The sequence below is a fragment of the Squalius cephalus genome, assembly GCF_949319135.1.
Source record: "Squalius cephalus genome assembly, chromosome: 9".
NCBI classification, from domain to species: Eukaryota; Metazoa; Chordata; class Actinopteri; order Cypriniformes; family Leuciscidae; genus Squalius; species Squalius cephalus.
The window spans coordinates 23,914,279-23,930,424 of NC_137130.1; the positions used below are offsets into that span (position 1 = coordinate 23,914,279).

The 16,146-nt window shown below is 39.9% G+C and overlaps 1 protein-coding gene across 2 annotated transcripts in view; it reads right to left on the bottom strand.

Annotated features, from left to right (window-relative positions):
* The window catches only part of kiaa2012 (KIAA2012 ortholog), a 37,113-nt gene that overhangs the window by 10,169 nt on the left and 10,798 nt on the right, over positions 1-16,146 (bottom strand). The window contains exons 12-15 of one of the 2 annotated variants that reach the window (XM_079881141.1): positions 15,567-15,698; positions 15,121-15,198; positions 1,488-1,552; positions 763-855 (exon numbers count right to left, since the gene is read on the bottom strand). In XM_079881141.1, the coding sequence (XP_079737267.1) occupies positions 763-855; positions 1,488-1,552; positions 15,121-15,198; positions 15,567-15,698 (368 nt within the window). Of the gene's footprint in view, positions 1-762; positions 856-1,487; positions 1,556-15,120; positions 15,199-15,566; positions 15,699-16,146 lie in introns of both variants that reach the window. The other variant, XM_079881140.1, reaches the window with a different exon arrangement.

Sequence of the window (16,146 nt, forward strand, 5' to 3'; positions counted from 1 at the left end):
TTCCAGTCTGTCTGTAATGCTCTGTTTTCTCAAAAAAGCACAATGTGCTCTGATTGGTTGGTTGGCTGGACAAGTGTGTTGTGATTGGTCAACCGCATTGAGTGTGTTTCAGAAATGTCACAGCCCTTACCATAACCGTGAGTTTCAACACCCTACTAACGCAACTCAACCAGGCCTCGCCCCTTTATTTTGCATTTGCCTTGGGCAGGATTTTTAAAATGAGGAATACTATGACGTGTCCGTTCCAGGAAGAAAACTCAAGACTACAAGGGAGTTCAGAAACAGTGTGCACTGATATAGAGAATAACTCTCTTTGGAGGGACTTTGGGCTCTGTAATTTGCAGAGTTTTTGACTTTTTTCATGCTCAAACAGCAACATTACACAGTTGAAAATGTAAAAGAAATAGAGAAAGTCATTCAGATTTGGAAGGACTCACCTGTACGTTATTAACAAGTTTATTGTCAGAGCCTAAACAATTTTCCTCATTCTCATACACCTCTTCTTCTTCTTCTTCTTCCTGTTCTTCTTCTTCTTCTTCCTGTTCTTCTTCTTCTTCTTCCTGTTCTTCTTCTTCTTCCTGTTCCTCCTCCTCCTCTTCTTCCTCCTCTGCATTAGTCTCTGCGTCTGTTTGGACCTTAAAAACCTACAGAAAGCAGCATCTCACCTTTTATTGTGATTTTTCATAAAAACATGATCCTGCAATTCCCCGGAGGCCAACATCGATTTAATATTCAGCTGTATACAGGTGTAAAAAGACTCACCTGTGTCTTCTGGAATGTTTCATTGTAGGGACCTAAAAGATGCTGCTTCTTCTTAGCATTAGTTTTCTCTGCAAGTTGACTGACCTTAAAAGCCTATAAAAAAACACCACACAAATATGTTGTGATTTTCACAAAAACAATTACCCTGGACAATTCAGGAGGACTCATAGATCCTCAAGGCTTTCTGGCCAAAGAAGTTGCATGATCAAAAACCTAAAGAAAATGTATGATTAGTTTACAGTGCAAAGTTCTTGTGTTTTTGCCATTGCTCTGCACAATGCTAAGGATCATACAGGATGGAAAACTTCTCTGGTGCCAAAAAAGCACTTAGCAATGTCCTTGAATTATCAAAAAAGACAAAATCAATGTAACAACAGATTGCACCATACATGTTGCTTGATTTAATAACATCTACTGGTCAACACATGCTGTGCTCCACACTGAAGTATAATAAAAATATTAATTCAGAAGAAAAGCATGCTGACTTTGTCTGCGTAATGGAAATGTCATTAATTTGGGAACAGAACTGGCTTTGATTCAAAGAGATTAATCTGACTTTGCTATATTGAGGTGGAGTGCACTGAACTGTAGTTCATGGATAATTCCTTCTCTCTCACTGTGAAATATTTCATACTATATTATAAAAGTGTCTCTCTGACTCTCAGCAGATCTAGTGAGATGTTTTGTGATCCAGGCAGGATGGAAAGGTTTGCTTGAGGCCATACCTTATGACTAGAGTCAAGCTGTTCCATGTTAGAAGCAGTTTCTTCAGACGTACTAGTGGCGACTTCTTCTGCAAACAGAAATAGTATGTTTCTGCATGACTTTTTAAAGGAGTTAAAGGGAACACTTTAGTTTAGGGTCCAATTCTCACTATTAACTAGTTGCTTATTTGCATGAATATTACTAGGATATTGGCTGTTTATTAGTACTTATAATGCACATACAGTAGTAATGCCTTATTCTGCATGAGTATTTTCTCCATCCCGTAATCCTACCCAATACCTAAACTTAACAACTACCTTACTAACTATTAATAAGCAGTAATTAGGAGTTTATTGAGGCAAAAGTCATAGGCTAGTTAATAGTGAAAATTGGACCCTAATCTAAAGTGTTACCAAAAAATTAATACCTTTATTTAGTCAGGAAGGATGCATTAATTTAATAAAAAGTTACAGTAAAGATTCATAATTTTACAAACTATTTCTATTTCTAATAAATTCTGTTCTTTTGAACTTTCTGTTCATGCTGAAAAACATCATGTTTTCCACAAAAATGTTAAGCAGCACAACTGTTTTCAACATTGATAATAATAAGAAATGTTTTTTGAGATGTAAACCTATTAGAATGATTTCTGAAGGATCATGTGACACTGAAGACTGGAGTAATGATGCTGAAAATTCAGCTTTGCCATCACAGGAATAAATGTTAAAATATATTAAAATAGAGATATTTTAAATTGTAATCATATTTTACAATAACGCTGTTTTTGAGCATTAGAGACAAAAACATTTAGAAAAAAATCTTACAGACAGTAGTGTATTCTAAGTGACTCTAGATGCAATAAGAAAGATTGCCTGTGTTCAGTAAACTGGAAGTCATTCTGTGTAGCTGACACTGGGAAGTCAGCTGTGGGTCATGACATTTTGGTGGTTAATGTTTATTTTTGACTTTATAGTTTAAATGTGTATTTTTGTGTATTATGATAATGTCATAATTTTGGTTTGTCATTTGTACTTTATTATTATTTAGTTTATTTAAGTTGAGTGTCATGTGACCCGTGCTGATTTATTTCACCTGGACGTGTTAGCGTCAACTGAATGAGATGTAAATTCAGATAGGCATGTTAGTGCTCCTGACTTAATCTACTGCTGGTTACCAGGCGAATACGGTAAAACTGTTAATATTTTGTATATCATGTTTGGTTTTGTGTCCGTAATGGTGTTATGTGTAAATTATGGTTTGTTTTTCCTTTGTGTCTAGTTTTCACGGTGTCTCTTCAATAAATAAATAAAAAATGGACATCAGTACTTCGGAAGCGTGGACTGTTTAATAACCAGCGAGTAGTTACAGTGAAAACGTAGCCTAATTCCATCCTACCGGCTACAAGATGTGCTTTGGCGGTGATTCTCCAGCTTCAGCGTGCAGCCTTCTACTTATGGGTCTCTGCGCGCGGGTTGACTGTTTCCCGTGGTGATTAATGCTGCTGTCTTCAGCGCGTGGCTCTGTTGCGCCTTTCCCTGGACTTCGCGTGCTGTTTGACTGTCCCGTGGTGAACTAGAAAGTTTTGGCGTGCAGTGTGGCCTTCTGTGATGGACTGTTGCGAGCTTTAGTGTGCAAATTTGCTACATCGTCAATGGAGGATCTTCTCATACAACCTTGTGTCAGCTGTGCATCAGCAGGTTAGATGTACAATATTAAATGATATGTTTTTGTAAACGATGGATGGTTTTTACAAGTTAATGAGGTAACTGGTTCTTAACTTCTGTGATTATCATGTGTTTAAGGTTTTTAAGTAGCTAAACATTCAAGTGTTAAGGGCATTGATAAGTTAAGTGTGGTTATTCAGTCTAAGATTGTTTCACTGCTATCTATTGCGATTAAGTTACACATTTTGTACTATTTGTTAAAGTGCAAACCCTTTAGAGGAAAATGTCTGTCCAGGGCGATCTAGCTGAGCAAAATGATTCTCCACCACAAGAGAAAGTCTTATTTGCAGAGAATGAGAATATGGATGGTGTTGTGAGGGATCGTCATGTATCATGTGCATCATGCACAGAGAAATCTGAGGCAAGACTTAAAGAGCTTAATTCTGTTTTATTAGAGACAAATGAAATCAGAAAATCTTCCCGTGATAAACGTTTAACACCAAAGATGCAGGAGTTAAAAGAGCAAGAACTGACTCAAAAAGAGAAGAAGTTTAAATCTGCATATGAGAAATGGAAGTTTCAAGTCAGAGATGTTCGTTTAAAGTTAAAACATGAGTGCTCTGAAAGTGACTTGTGTGATATGATGGATGAGGTTGAGAGGCAAGAGTTTGAATTGAAAGATCTATATGATAACATACGATTCCAAGCACCACCAAGTCAAGAAACTAGGAGGAAAATTGATGCATGTTCAGCTGTAACGGCAGACTTGTTGAAATTAATGAGGGTACGCATGGTGGAGGATGGTATGGAATTTGATGCTGAGGCTGAAAGAGCAAGGTTACGTATGCTGCTGGACTGCGAGTACGCTGAGTCCATATTTGGATCCACAGTTTCTAGAGCCACGGTTGTTAGCAACCATTCTAAACCTGCATCTGAGTCTGCAAGCATTTCAACTAAGAGAGCAGAGATTGCTGCGCTGTTAGCTGCAAAAAAAGCTGAAGTGGAAAGGGAGGCTGACATTGAGGCACAAAGGCAGCAACTGAAGAAGCTTGAAGATCGTAGAGACATTGAGGTTATGGAAGCAAGGCTCAGAGTGTATACTGAGGAGGAGTCAAGGGTAAGAAGTCAGCAGTGTGGTTCAGCAAGCGGTGACAGGAGCAACCACGGTCCTCTTGTTTCTGACACATCATGTTTGAATCAGCAAGTTACTAAAAGCGAAGTATCCTTAGTGCAGGCGTTACAAGGGTCCATGGCCCTGTCTCGACTTCCTGCTCCAGAACCCCTTGTATTTTCTGGCGACCCACTGAAGTTTATAGAATGGAGCACCTCCTTTAAAGCTCTTATAGAGGGACGGTGCTCTAATCCTGCAGATAAGCTCTTCTACTTACAGAAGTATGTTGATGGTGAGGCAAGATCGGCTCTGGAAGGCAGCTTCTACAGGAAAGATGAACTGGCCTATCAGCAAGCGTGGGAGAAGCTGAATGCCAGATATGGTCACTCCTTTGTGGTGCAACGTGCCTTCAGAGAGAAACTTAATAGGTGGCCTAAGATTGGTGCAGCCGAGTACATCAAGTTAAGAGAGTTTAGTGACTTCCTACAATCATGTAGTGATGCTTTACCGCACGTTAAGGGTCTTCAGGTGCTGAACGACTGCGAGGAGAATCAGAGGATACTGGCCAAGCTTCCTTTCTGGGTGACGAGCAGGTGGAACCGTTATGTCACAGAACAGCTGGACAAAGACAAAGATTATCCAAGCTTTAACCAGTTTGCCTCATTTGTATCAAAAGAAGCACGTATAGCATGTAATCCTGTGTCATCATTGTATGCACTAAAGATCGTTGAAGAGAAGCCATCTAAGGAAATAAAGCGTTCAAGAGTAAACACGTTTGCCACCACTACGAAGACTTTAGATGCAGCATGCGCTACGGCTGAATTCAGTAACATTATTGACCGTGAGGCTGAAGAGTCTGGTAGAAAGAAAACTACATTCGTGTGTAGCTCAAATTCAGTTAAATGTATGTTCTGTGATGAATGTCATTCTATTCAGGAATGTCAAAAACTAAGGGAAAAAGCAGCAGAAGAAAAGAGAAAGTTTGTCATGGAGAATAAGTTGTGCTTTGCATGTCTGAGAAAAGGACATAGCTCCAAAGACTGCAGAAATAGAGCTGTGTGTGTGGTATGTAAGAAGCGCCACCCAACTTCGTTACATGAAGATCGTCAGCCAGGAGAGATGTCGGCTCCATGGACAGCTTTGCAGACTGAAGATAATGCATTCTCTCTAACCTGCTGTACGAATGGAGGAGAAGGTGATATAACATCTATGATTGTCCCAGTATGGTTGTCTTTACCTAACTCAGAGTCTGAAGTCTGCGTATATGCTTTATTAGACACCCAGAGTAGTCACACATTTGTTGACCAGGAAGTGTGTGAAAGCTTGCAGGCATTAATGGAACCAGTAAAACTAAAGCTTTCCACCATGATGGGAAAAGACTCTGTTGTGTTGAGTCACAGAGTTAATGGACTTCGGGTTAGAGGATTTTCTTCGGACAGCCCTATCTGCCTGCCTCCTGTTTATACAAGGGATTTCATTCCCTTTGTGCGCACACACATTCCCACCTGTGAAACAGCTAAACGGTGGAGACATCTAGAAGTGATCGCAAATGAAATGCCCGCACGGATGGATTGTGGAGTAGGTCTTTTGATCGGTTATGATTGCTCCAGAGCTCTGGCGCCTCGACAGGTCATCACTGGCGGTGATGAAGAGCCTTATGCCATCAAGACGGACCTTGGCTGGAGCATCATAGGAGGAACTTCACAAGGTATAAACTCCAAGGATGTGATTGGTTTATGCCACCGCATATCAGTCAGAGAGCTCCCCTCCATGACACCCGCCGCTGTTATCAGAGCACTTGAGCTGGATTTTGTAGATACTCCATCAGGTGAAAAGAGTAAATCACAAGACGACGTTCAGTTCCTGCAGGTAGTAAAAGAGGGTGTCTATCAGAATGAATATGGCCATCTTGAGATGCCTCTTCCTTTCAAAATACGGCCCCATCTTCCAAATAATAGGAGTCTTGCATTAGGACGGCTGAAGCACCTTAAGAGGAAATTGGACAAGAATTCTAAATTCAGACATGATTATATGACGTTCATGGAAGGTGTCTTCAGAGATGGAGATGCGGAAATAGCAAATGAGCAACCAGATACGGGAAATGTGTGGTATATTCCACACCAAGGCGTCTATCACCATAGGAAACCAAATAAGATCAGGGTGGTCTTTGATTGTGCAGCTAAGTATGAAGGTACCGCCTTAAATGATCATCTTTTGACTGGGCCTGACCTTACCAATGGATTGACTGGAGTGCTTTGCCGTTTCCGTAAACACCCTATCGCTGTCATGTGCGACATTGAGAAAATGTTTCATAGATTTCATGTTATTAGGGAAGATCGGGACTTCCTGCGTTTTCTGTGGTGGGCAAATGGAGATACAGACACAGAACCCCGAGAATATCGTATGAAAGTACATCTTTTTGGAGCATCATCTTCTCCAGGCTGCGCCAATTATGGCCTCAAGTATCTTGCCAGTATGAATGAAAGTGAATATCCCTTGGCTGCTGGGTTTATTAGAAACCATTTCTATGTAGACGACGGCCTCGTAAGCCTGGAATCTGTTGAGGTAGCAATCAAGCTGGTGAAGGAAGCTCAAGCTGTGTGTGCCAAAGGGAAGCTGCATCTTCACAAATTTATTTCCAACAACCGAGAAGTGTTGGAGTCCATTAGTCCCTGTGATCATGCTGCCGAAGTAAAGAACGTTGATTTCCATCATGACTTTCTTCCAGTACAAAATGTCTTGGGCGTAAGGTGGGATGTAGAGAATGATGTACTCACCTTTAAGGTTGCTCTTGATGAGAAACCTGCCACACGGCGTGGAATTCTTTCCATGGTGGCTTCAGTTTACGACCCATTGGGGTTCTTGGCCCCATTCATTATATCTGGCAAGAAGGTTCTGCAGGAGATGTGCCATAAGGGCATCGGTTGGGATAAACCGTTACCCTCTGAGCTCAGACCAAGGTGGGAGAGTTGGCTGAATGATCTGCCCAACCTAGAAAAGGTACAAATTCCAAGATGCTTCACCCCTCCAAATTTCGGACCGATTCTGAGAACTGAATTACATCACTTTTCTGATGCTAGCAGTCAAGGTTATGGACAGTGCTCCTATATCAGATTGATGAGTGAAAGTAAGGTGCATTGTGCCTTGGTTATGGGTAAAGCGAGAGTTGCTCCCATAAAAGTTGTCACTATACCAAGATTAGAGTTAACTGCAGCCGTCATTTCTGCTGCTGTGAGTAGTATACTGAAGGAGGAGTTGGTACTCAGAGTTGATAGAGAATATTTTTGGACAGATTCTCAAGTGGTCCTTGGTTACATCAATAATGAAGCAAGACGATTTCATGTCTTTGTTGCTAATCGTGTCCAGAGAATTCGGGAGGCCACCGATCCAAGACAATGGTATTACATCAATACGGGAGAGAATCCTGCTGACCATGCCTCGAGGGGCCTCACTGTAGAAGAGTTGATCAGTTCAAATTGGCTCACAGGGCCCAGATTCCTCTGGGAGAAAGAGGTATTTGCTAAACAAGGAACGTCGGAGTTGTTGGTGGGAGACCCGGAGGTCAAGGCTGTCCAGGTATTGAGGACCGAGACCATGATGCAAGTGGATTTTCAACAGCAACTGGCACGATTATCAAAATGGACTACAGCTGTGAATGTGATTGCCCGGATTCAAAGATTAGCAAAGAAGATGAAGACACCAGAATCTTTAAGTGTGGAGGAAAGGAGGAGGGCCTCATTTACGCTCATTCAGCTTGCACAACAGGATGCCTTCAAAGAAGAGTTGAATGTACTCAGTCAAGACTCTGGTATGCTGCCTTGTAACCATCCTTTGCATCAACTTAATCCATTCATAGAGGATGGAATAATGAGGGTGGGAGGACGATTGAGGAGAGCATGTGCACCTTTTGAATTGCGGTACCCAGCAATCCTTCCAAGGGATGGTGTTGTCACACACCTTATTTTAGCGCACCATCATCAAAAGATTCAACATCAAGGCAGGGGACAGACTCTGAATGAATTACGAGCCAATGGCTTTTGGATTATGGGTGGCAGTAAGGTGGTAGCACACTACATACGCCAGTGTGTTCCTTGTAGGAGAGCTCGTAGGCCGCCAGAACAACAACGGATGGCGGACTTGCCCCGTGACCGCACTGATCCTTCCCCACCCTTTACTTATTGTGGCATGGACTGTTTTGGTCCTTTTTACACCAAGCAAGGTCGAAAGACATATAAACGATATGGCCTCCTTTTTACTTGTCTTTGTTCCAGAGCTGTCCACGTAGAGATGTTGGAGGATATGACGACTGATGCATTCATCAACGCTTTACGGTGTTTCATAGCCATCCGGGGAGCTGTCAGACATATTAGATCAGACCAAGGAACTAACTTCATGGGGGCAAGGAATGAGTTGAAGAATGCCCTAAAGGAAGTGAGTAAAGAGAGAGTGGCAGCATATCTGGCAGCGAAGCAGTGCGATTTCTGTCTGAACGCACCCAGTTCGAGTCACGCTGGAGGGGTCTGGGAACGGCAGATTCGAACTATAAAGAGCGTAATGAGTTCAGTTTTGGCACAAAGTACTGGAAGACTTAATGATGCTTCTTTACGTACGTTCTTCTATGAAGCTATGTCTATAGTCAATAACCGCCCATTGACAGTGGATGGCCTCAGTGATCCTACAAGCCTAGAGCCTCTAACCCCCAACCACCTGCTTACCATGAAGTCGTCTGTTCCACTTCCTCCACCGGGGACATTTGTTAAGGAAGATCTTTATGCAAGGAAACGTTGGAGGCAGGTCCAGTATTTGAGTGAACAGTTTTGGAGCAGATGGAGGATAGAATATCTTGCTAATATCTCTCTCAGGCAAAGATGGCACACACCAAGGCGGAACGTGCAAGTAGGGGACATTGTCATTGTCAAGGAAGAGGAAATTCCCCGCAACGAATGGAGGTTGGCCAGGGTCATTGAAGTTTGCAAAGCTGATGATGGACTGGTACGGAAAGTTACAATACAGATTGGGGATCGGAAGTTGGGAAAAAGGGGTGAACGCCTCACTAAACCCTCTATTATTGAACGCCCTATTCAAAAGTTGGTAGTTCTTGTAGCCATAAGTTGAAAATTAATATCGCCCTATCACTTATTAGAAGTTTAGTCATATTAGCATCATGCTGGTATTAGGTGGTATCTTGGATACATGTTGATTTGTGCTGGTTAATATTGGTGAATATTAGAATGTGAAGTATGGTGAACAATTTGTTCTTTTTAGTGTAAGAATGTGTAATTATGAATTATGTTTTTTGAATTGTTGTTGTTTTCATTTTGGAGCCTGGAAATTACCATTGATTATTTGATTTGTTGTATTTTGTAGGTGTTTTTGTTTTCTTTTGCTTTTGTTTTCTTTTTATTTGTTACTCAATGGTAATTTGGTGGGAGTGTAGCTGACACTGGGAAGTCAGCTGTGGGTCATGACATTTTGGTGGTTAATGTTTATTTTTGACTTTATAGTTTAAATGTGTATTTTTGTGTATTATGATAATGTCATAATTTTGGTTTGTCATTTGTACTTTATTATTATTTAGTTTATTTAAGTTGAGTGTCATGTGACCCGTGCTGATTTATTTCACCTGGACGTGTTAGCGTCAACTGAATGAGATGTAAATTCAGATAGGCATGTTAGTGCTCCTGACTTAATCTACTGCTGGTTACCAGGCGAATACGGTAAAACTGTTAATATTTTGTATATCATGTTTGGTTTTGTGTCCGTAATGGTGTTATGTGTAAATTATGGTTTGTTTTTCCTTTGTGTCTAGTTTTCACGGTGTCTCTTCAATAAATAAATAAAAAATGGACATCAGTACTTCGGAAGCGTGGACTGTTTAATAACCAGCGAGTAGTTACATTCTGCATCCTGGGAGGTTTAGAAATCGTAATTGCTATGTAATATGCGGTCAAGTGATTTTCTTTGGAATGAAATGGACTGGACTATTTGACTTCTTGACAAAGACAGTTTTTTTGTGTGCTAATTCAACAAAATAAAAAGATGAAGAGTAAACATTGCACATTAGGTATTTAACTGATACTTTGCATATAATTTGTCTTTATCGTATCAGTTGAAATAAAACAACTTAATGAATCTCAAACAACTGTAAACAAGATGGCAAAATAAATTGTACCATCAACATTCACAATCATAGATTGTTATGATCAATACCAGTTTTCTCCCACTGGTAATTATGACTTCATGGTTGTGCTCAGCTTGTAAATACAATCATTCTGACATGACATGAATGCACTGAGTTGTCGCAAGTTTAGTATGCTTGCGTCGCCTCTAATCACGTGGATGAACCTCATGGAAAAGTGCTGCATTCCACCAGGGGGCACAACTAACTTAGGCCTGTCCCAAACATGATCGCTCACAAAAACCTCAACAGCACATGACAGCACTTCAGCTTGCCATGCTAAATGTATTTATAATAGTATGTTTATATGTCTAGTCATTTCTCAGTCAAATCTTTTTGTCTGAGAAAATAGTTCTGAGGTTACTGTGCGGTTTGATTTAGGTTGTAGAATAGCAACCGCAGCTTCTCAGTTTGCTACTTGTTCAATGTATTTTGCTGGCACGGATATTCTCACACAAACTTTTGAACGCCAGATTTCTGTCTTCTGCATTTAACCATGAGACAGCGAGCATGTTCAGTGTCCTGCTGTAGGATCTGCAGTGTTTTCTTTGTGCCTCTCCCTACCGGCCTATAGTCAGGACACAGAGCGGCCAGTTATTTTGCACCCCTGCACCGGTCACTGATGGTTTATTTTTCAGCAAGTCTGTCTGCTTTAATGGGTTCCAGCGCTGCTTTGATGTCAATGAGGCAAAGAAACGGGTGTGTGGACGGAGGAGATAGACAGTTCGAGGGAGGGAGTTTAACTGAAGGGGGATGGAAAGAGCCTCACGTGTTCGCCTGTAAGGCAGTGTGAATGCAGCAGCGACCCCATCCTCAGGAGAGAAGGGCTGCATTTGGTTCCACATGTGGGACCTCTGCTCTGTCTCTCCACACCCCACTCACCTTCCTCGCCCTCTGAACTTACCCACCCAGCCACTGCAATTATTCATCAGCCATGACACAATTCCTGCCAAAAAGCAACAGGAATGCTCTTCTGCTTGCTTTCTCATTCTCGTCTCACTGGTCACTAGATTTGTTTTAATTGGATTTGCACTTGTTTTTACATGTAAAATATAATATAACAACTCTCTGAGAGATTGGCATGGTAATTGATATGGCAAAGTTAATGTAGTTGGTCTTGGCAGAAAAGATCTGCTATACAGGCGGAGCTGGGGAAGGTGGAGGTTCCCTTTCGTTCGGGAACTCCTACGTCTCGTCGGAGGAGTTTCCAACGAATTGGGACGAGATGTATCCGTTCCCTACTCAGGGAACGAGGGTTACCATACGTAACCGAGACGGTTTCTGAAGAGCGCTGTAAGACTGATTGCTAACTGCAAACCATGCCAAGTATTTGAATGTTGACCAGCAAGCTCACTGGCTGCTGATGCCACAGCAACCAATCAGCTGTGTTATGTAGATAAACAATGTGATTGCTAACAAATAAGGACCAATCAGCCTGCGCCATCTAGAGTTTCATAACAGAACTTTGTATATGTCAATTGTTAGTTACCTCACTATTATTACTAGCAGTTGAAGTCAGCATTAAATCAAAATGGACAATTCTTATTTTTTTTATGGAATGTTGCAGTATTTATTATAAATGACTTATCCATGCACATCATTATTTATTTATTTTAATGCATGTGCCCTCGTAATCTTTAATCAAAATAACTTCCCCTCTCTCTTGCAGTGACTTCTCTTTTCTGATGACGTGTTTACTGGCGATAGGGCGGGATCAACCTGTCACTCACATGACATCACAGCAACAGCAAACCACAATGATCCAATCAATTCCAAATGGACAAAATCCCAAAAAGTCCCTCCCCACATTTTGTCTTGTTGGAGAAGCCGTTTAACTCGGAAAGATGTCCCTATAGGGAAGAAAAGACTATCGTGACTTCCATTTCACTTATCCGTTATTAAATATGAGATTGTCTACTAAACTGTTTGGATTAATGTAGTTCATTATTTTGATCTGTCAATTTTTTTTCTCACAAAAGACATTCATGTATAAAAACCTGCACAAAATTTTCTTTAGAAATCCTAGTCAGCGGAAGTCTAGAGGGACTACAATGTTTTTACTATATCAACAGAATGTTATTTGCGATATCAGCCTTGGGTAAAAATAAATAAATGTTTCTACAAATGGTACTGAAAATATACACTTAATTAATAAGCTTCAGGGGAGCATTGCTGCCTCTTGATTTCTTCCTTCCCTTCTGCTGGTCCATCTGTAATGAACGCCACCCGTCTCCAGCATTCCAGACACCCCAGAATGCTATGTGGCACCTCTGAACACTCCTTACTATTTTCAGCAACCAACTTGTTAGCACATTGTCAATGTCCAGACAGACAAGCATAAAACATCCCAGAATAAGCACAAGGACACACGTATTGGCATTTGGTTTTAGGTTAACGTAAAGAGCTGTCTGCAGCACTAATGTTAATGGATGAATAGCCTGCTGTAACACACATCTGACTGTTTTGTAGCTAAAACTTAGCTTTCGATTGAAATATATCAGTAGGGGATTTACTAGAACTTGAAGAAAAATAAAGGACACACTACATTTAAGATGTTTTTAACTACTATGTACTTACATAAAAAAAATTAGTAGAGTAAATTGTATGTATTGCAAGACACTTTTGCTGCTATTGAGGTGGGATACGGGTAAGATCAGGGACAGGTTTTGTGGCATGGGTAAATTTAAGAATGGGTTAAAAGGGAAGGGAAGGGTCAACTGTAGTTATAGATGTAATTACAGAAATTGATTACTGATGTAAATACATAATTATAAGTACAATGTAAAAACATGTATGTACGCAATATGTGCATTGCACTACATGATTAATTTAAACGTTAATAATAGTAGTTAAAGAACTAATAACAAAATAGTACTCTCACAGTACCATAGTACAATGATGGTATCAGATAATTATGCTGCCTTGGTTTTTGGATATATATCATGGTATGGGGACGTTGCCCTCGTGATGATAGCCATTTGCTCCAACAGTCTTTATTTAGAAAGTGTGGATGGAGGAGGGGGTTTGGTAGGGCTAAGGCGGGTCGGTGGGGGTTGAGTTTCTGACCAGTGACAGGATAAAGGAAACAGAACAGCTCCAGAGGTCGGCTTGAGAAAACACAGCCTCTGTCAGTCACACAGACTCCTGGGCCGGGATTAGGCCTCAGCCTGGGGGGGGATCGGGTTTCTCTGTCCGGGATACCTCACTGCTGCAAACCACTACCAGATGTGGAGCAGCCAGCATGAGAGCGGGAGGGGGCAGTGTGTGCTTTATATGCATATTTGTGTGTTTCATTGTACTGTACTATTTTTACTCATATTTTGCTCGTTTGGGCCCATATCAGATGAGTTTGAGAGTGGGATTAATTTAAAAAAAAAAAGGTTGGTCATGTAAAAATGCTAATTTGCTGAAAGATTCTTAAGTGAATCCATTCCAAGACATCTACAGCTACAGGTAGAAACACATATAAAAGAGTAGCATAATAGAATTTTACAATGAATGTTATGATATTCTATTATACCTGATTATTAATACTAGTACATGTTTTATATTAATATTATTAATAATTATTATTAAAATAATAATATTAATATATACACTACCATTAAAAAGTTTGGGTCAGATTTTTGCTGGAATAAAATACTTTTATTCGACAATAATGAAGATATTTATAATGATTTCTATTTCAAATAAATGCTGTTTCATCAAAGAATTAATCTTTTTGAATTTGTTTTTTACTATTCATCAAGGAATCCTGAAAAATAATTATCATTGTTTCCACAAAAATTTTAAGCAGCACATCTATTTTCATCTTTGATTATAATAAGAAATGTTTCTGAGCAGCAAATCAGCATATCAGAATGATTTCTGAAGGATCATGTGACACTGACGACTTAAAGGGATCGTTCACTTTGAAATTAAATTTTGGTATGTTTTAGCTTACCTCAAGGGCATTCAAGATGTAGGTGTCTTTGTTTCCGCAGTAGTTTCAATTTTGATATTTTTAAGTCAAACCATTCTTGTTTGTCAGTCATTTAATGCGGGTCTATGGTCACCACCTCAAAGAGCATGCACAGAGAAGTCCAAATTAAAACAATTCCCCATCGTCCAAATTAAACGATATAAATACTGTTCGTTTTCTCACACAAACCGCTCGTTTCGTGTCTTAGGCCATCAATGTGTACTTACGATGGGGAATTGTTTAATTTGGACTTCTCTGTGCATGCTCTTTGAGGTGGTGACCATAGACCTGCATTATATAACTGTCAGACAAGAACGGTTTGACCTAAAAATATCAAAATTGAAACTACTGCGGAAACAAAGACACCTACATCTTGGATGCCCTTGAGGTAAGCTAAAACATACCAAAATTTAATTTCAAAGTGAACTATCCCTTTAAGTAATGACGCTGAAAATTCAGCTTTACATCACAGGAATAAATTGCATTTTAAAATATAATTAAAACAGCTATTCTAAACTATAAATGTTTTTCTCTCTTTTTTTTTCTTCTTTTTTTTAACAAATAAATGCAGCATTGGGGAGCATAAGATTCTTCTTTCCAAAACATTTAAAAATCTTACCAAACCCAAACATGTGAACAGTAGTGTAATTGAATGTATATTGTTTCATTTTAGCCATGTCCGATAATAAATCTGCACACAGAGTAAATTCTTCCAGTGCTTTGGATAGGAAACTCTAACCTTCATCTGTGGTGTGGTCCTGTATAATGATCGTCCAAGGCTGTTTCAAATCTCCCTCAGAAGTCACAACCTTAAGAACTGGAAACAAAGAGGTACATTCTTCATGTTAACATCATCTCTGTCTGTTACGGACCTCCTCTGCTCTCTATTTTTGTTTTGTCTGCTGTGTTTCCCCTTCAGAGTACCTTTATTTGACCTGAACTCTTAACCAGCACCTACTCTGTCCTTGTAATACACTAACACAGACTCCCCTGACAACAAGTTACATTTACAACATAATAACTAATAACACACATCGTTGAGAATAACATCTTGTGGACATTTTAATGCGTTTTTTCCCCCCTTTTCTTTAAGAGCCCAATGCGAGCAAAGGCCAGTATAGACTTTACTGTGTTCTGTGTTTATTTGGTTGAGCACAATATAAAACCAAGTAAAGCCTCGATTACCGTGACCTTGTGTGACATCACCCTTTATTGGGTGGTCCTCGGTGTCAACTGCGGGATCCCAGAGAGACAAGCGTATGATTTCACCATCAGGACCCATTATTAAGGTGCCCAACGCTTTGCCTCGCTCCCATTCTGAAAACACACAGATTCAAACAGACAGACTTGACAAACCTAAAAAAGGAAAAAAGTTGAGATTGCTCTATATAGAGGGGCTCCAAGATGACACTTGGGCCACATGTAAAAATGTCATTGCATTAGACATATCAAACAAAGTGTCACAGAAATATGTTGTCAAATGGGATTTTCATATTTAATATCAGCATAATCTCACTATTCGGCATTTAACGTAATGTTTACATGTACATTTTTGTACGTTTGAGTATTTGCTGAAATGCACAATATTGACGAATCAAAAGCATCTAAATAAAAAAAGTTTTTAGCATACACATATTTAGAAGCAAACATCTTCCTAAAGCAATCCTTTATATTTATATTATAAATACATTTTGTATATTAACATTTTGCCATTATATTGACACAGACTCGTACAGTAATTTGAGCAAGTACATTAATTGTAAAC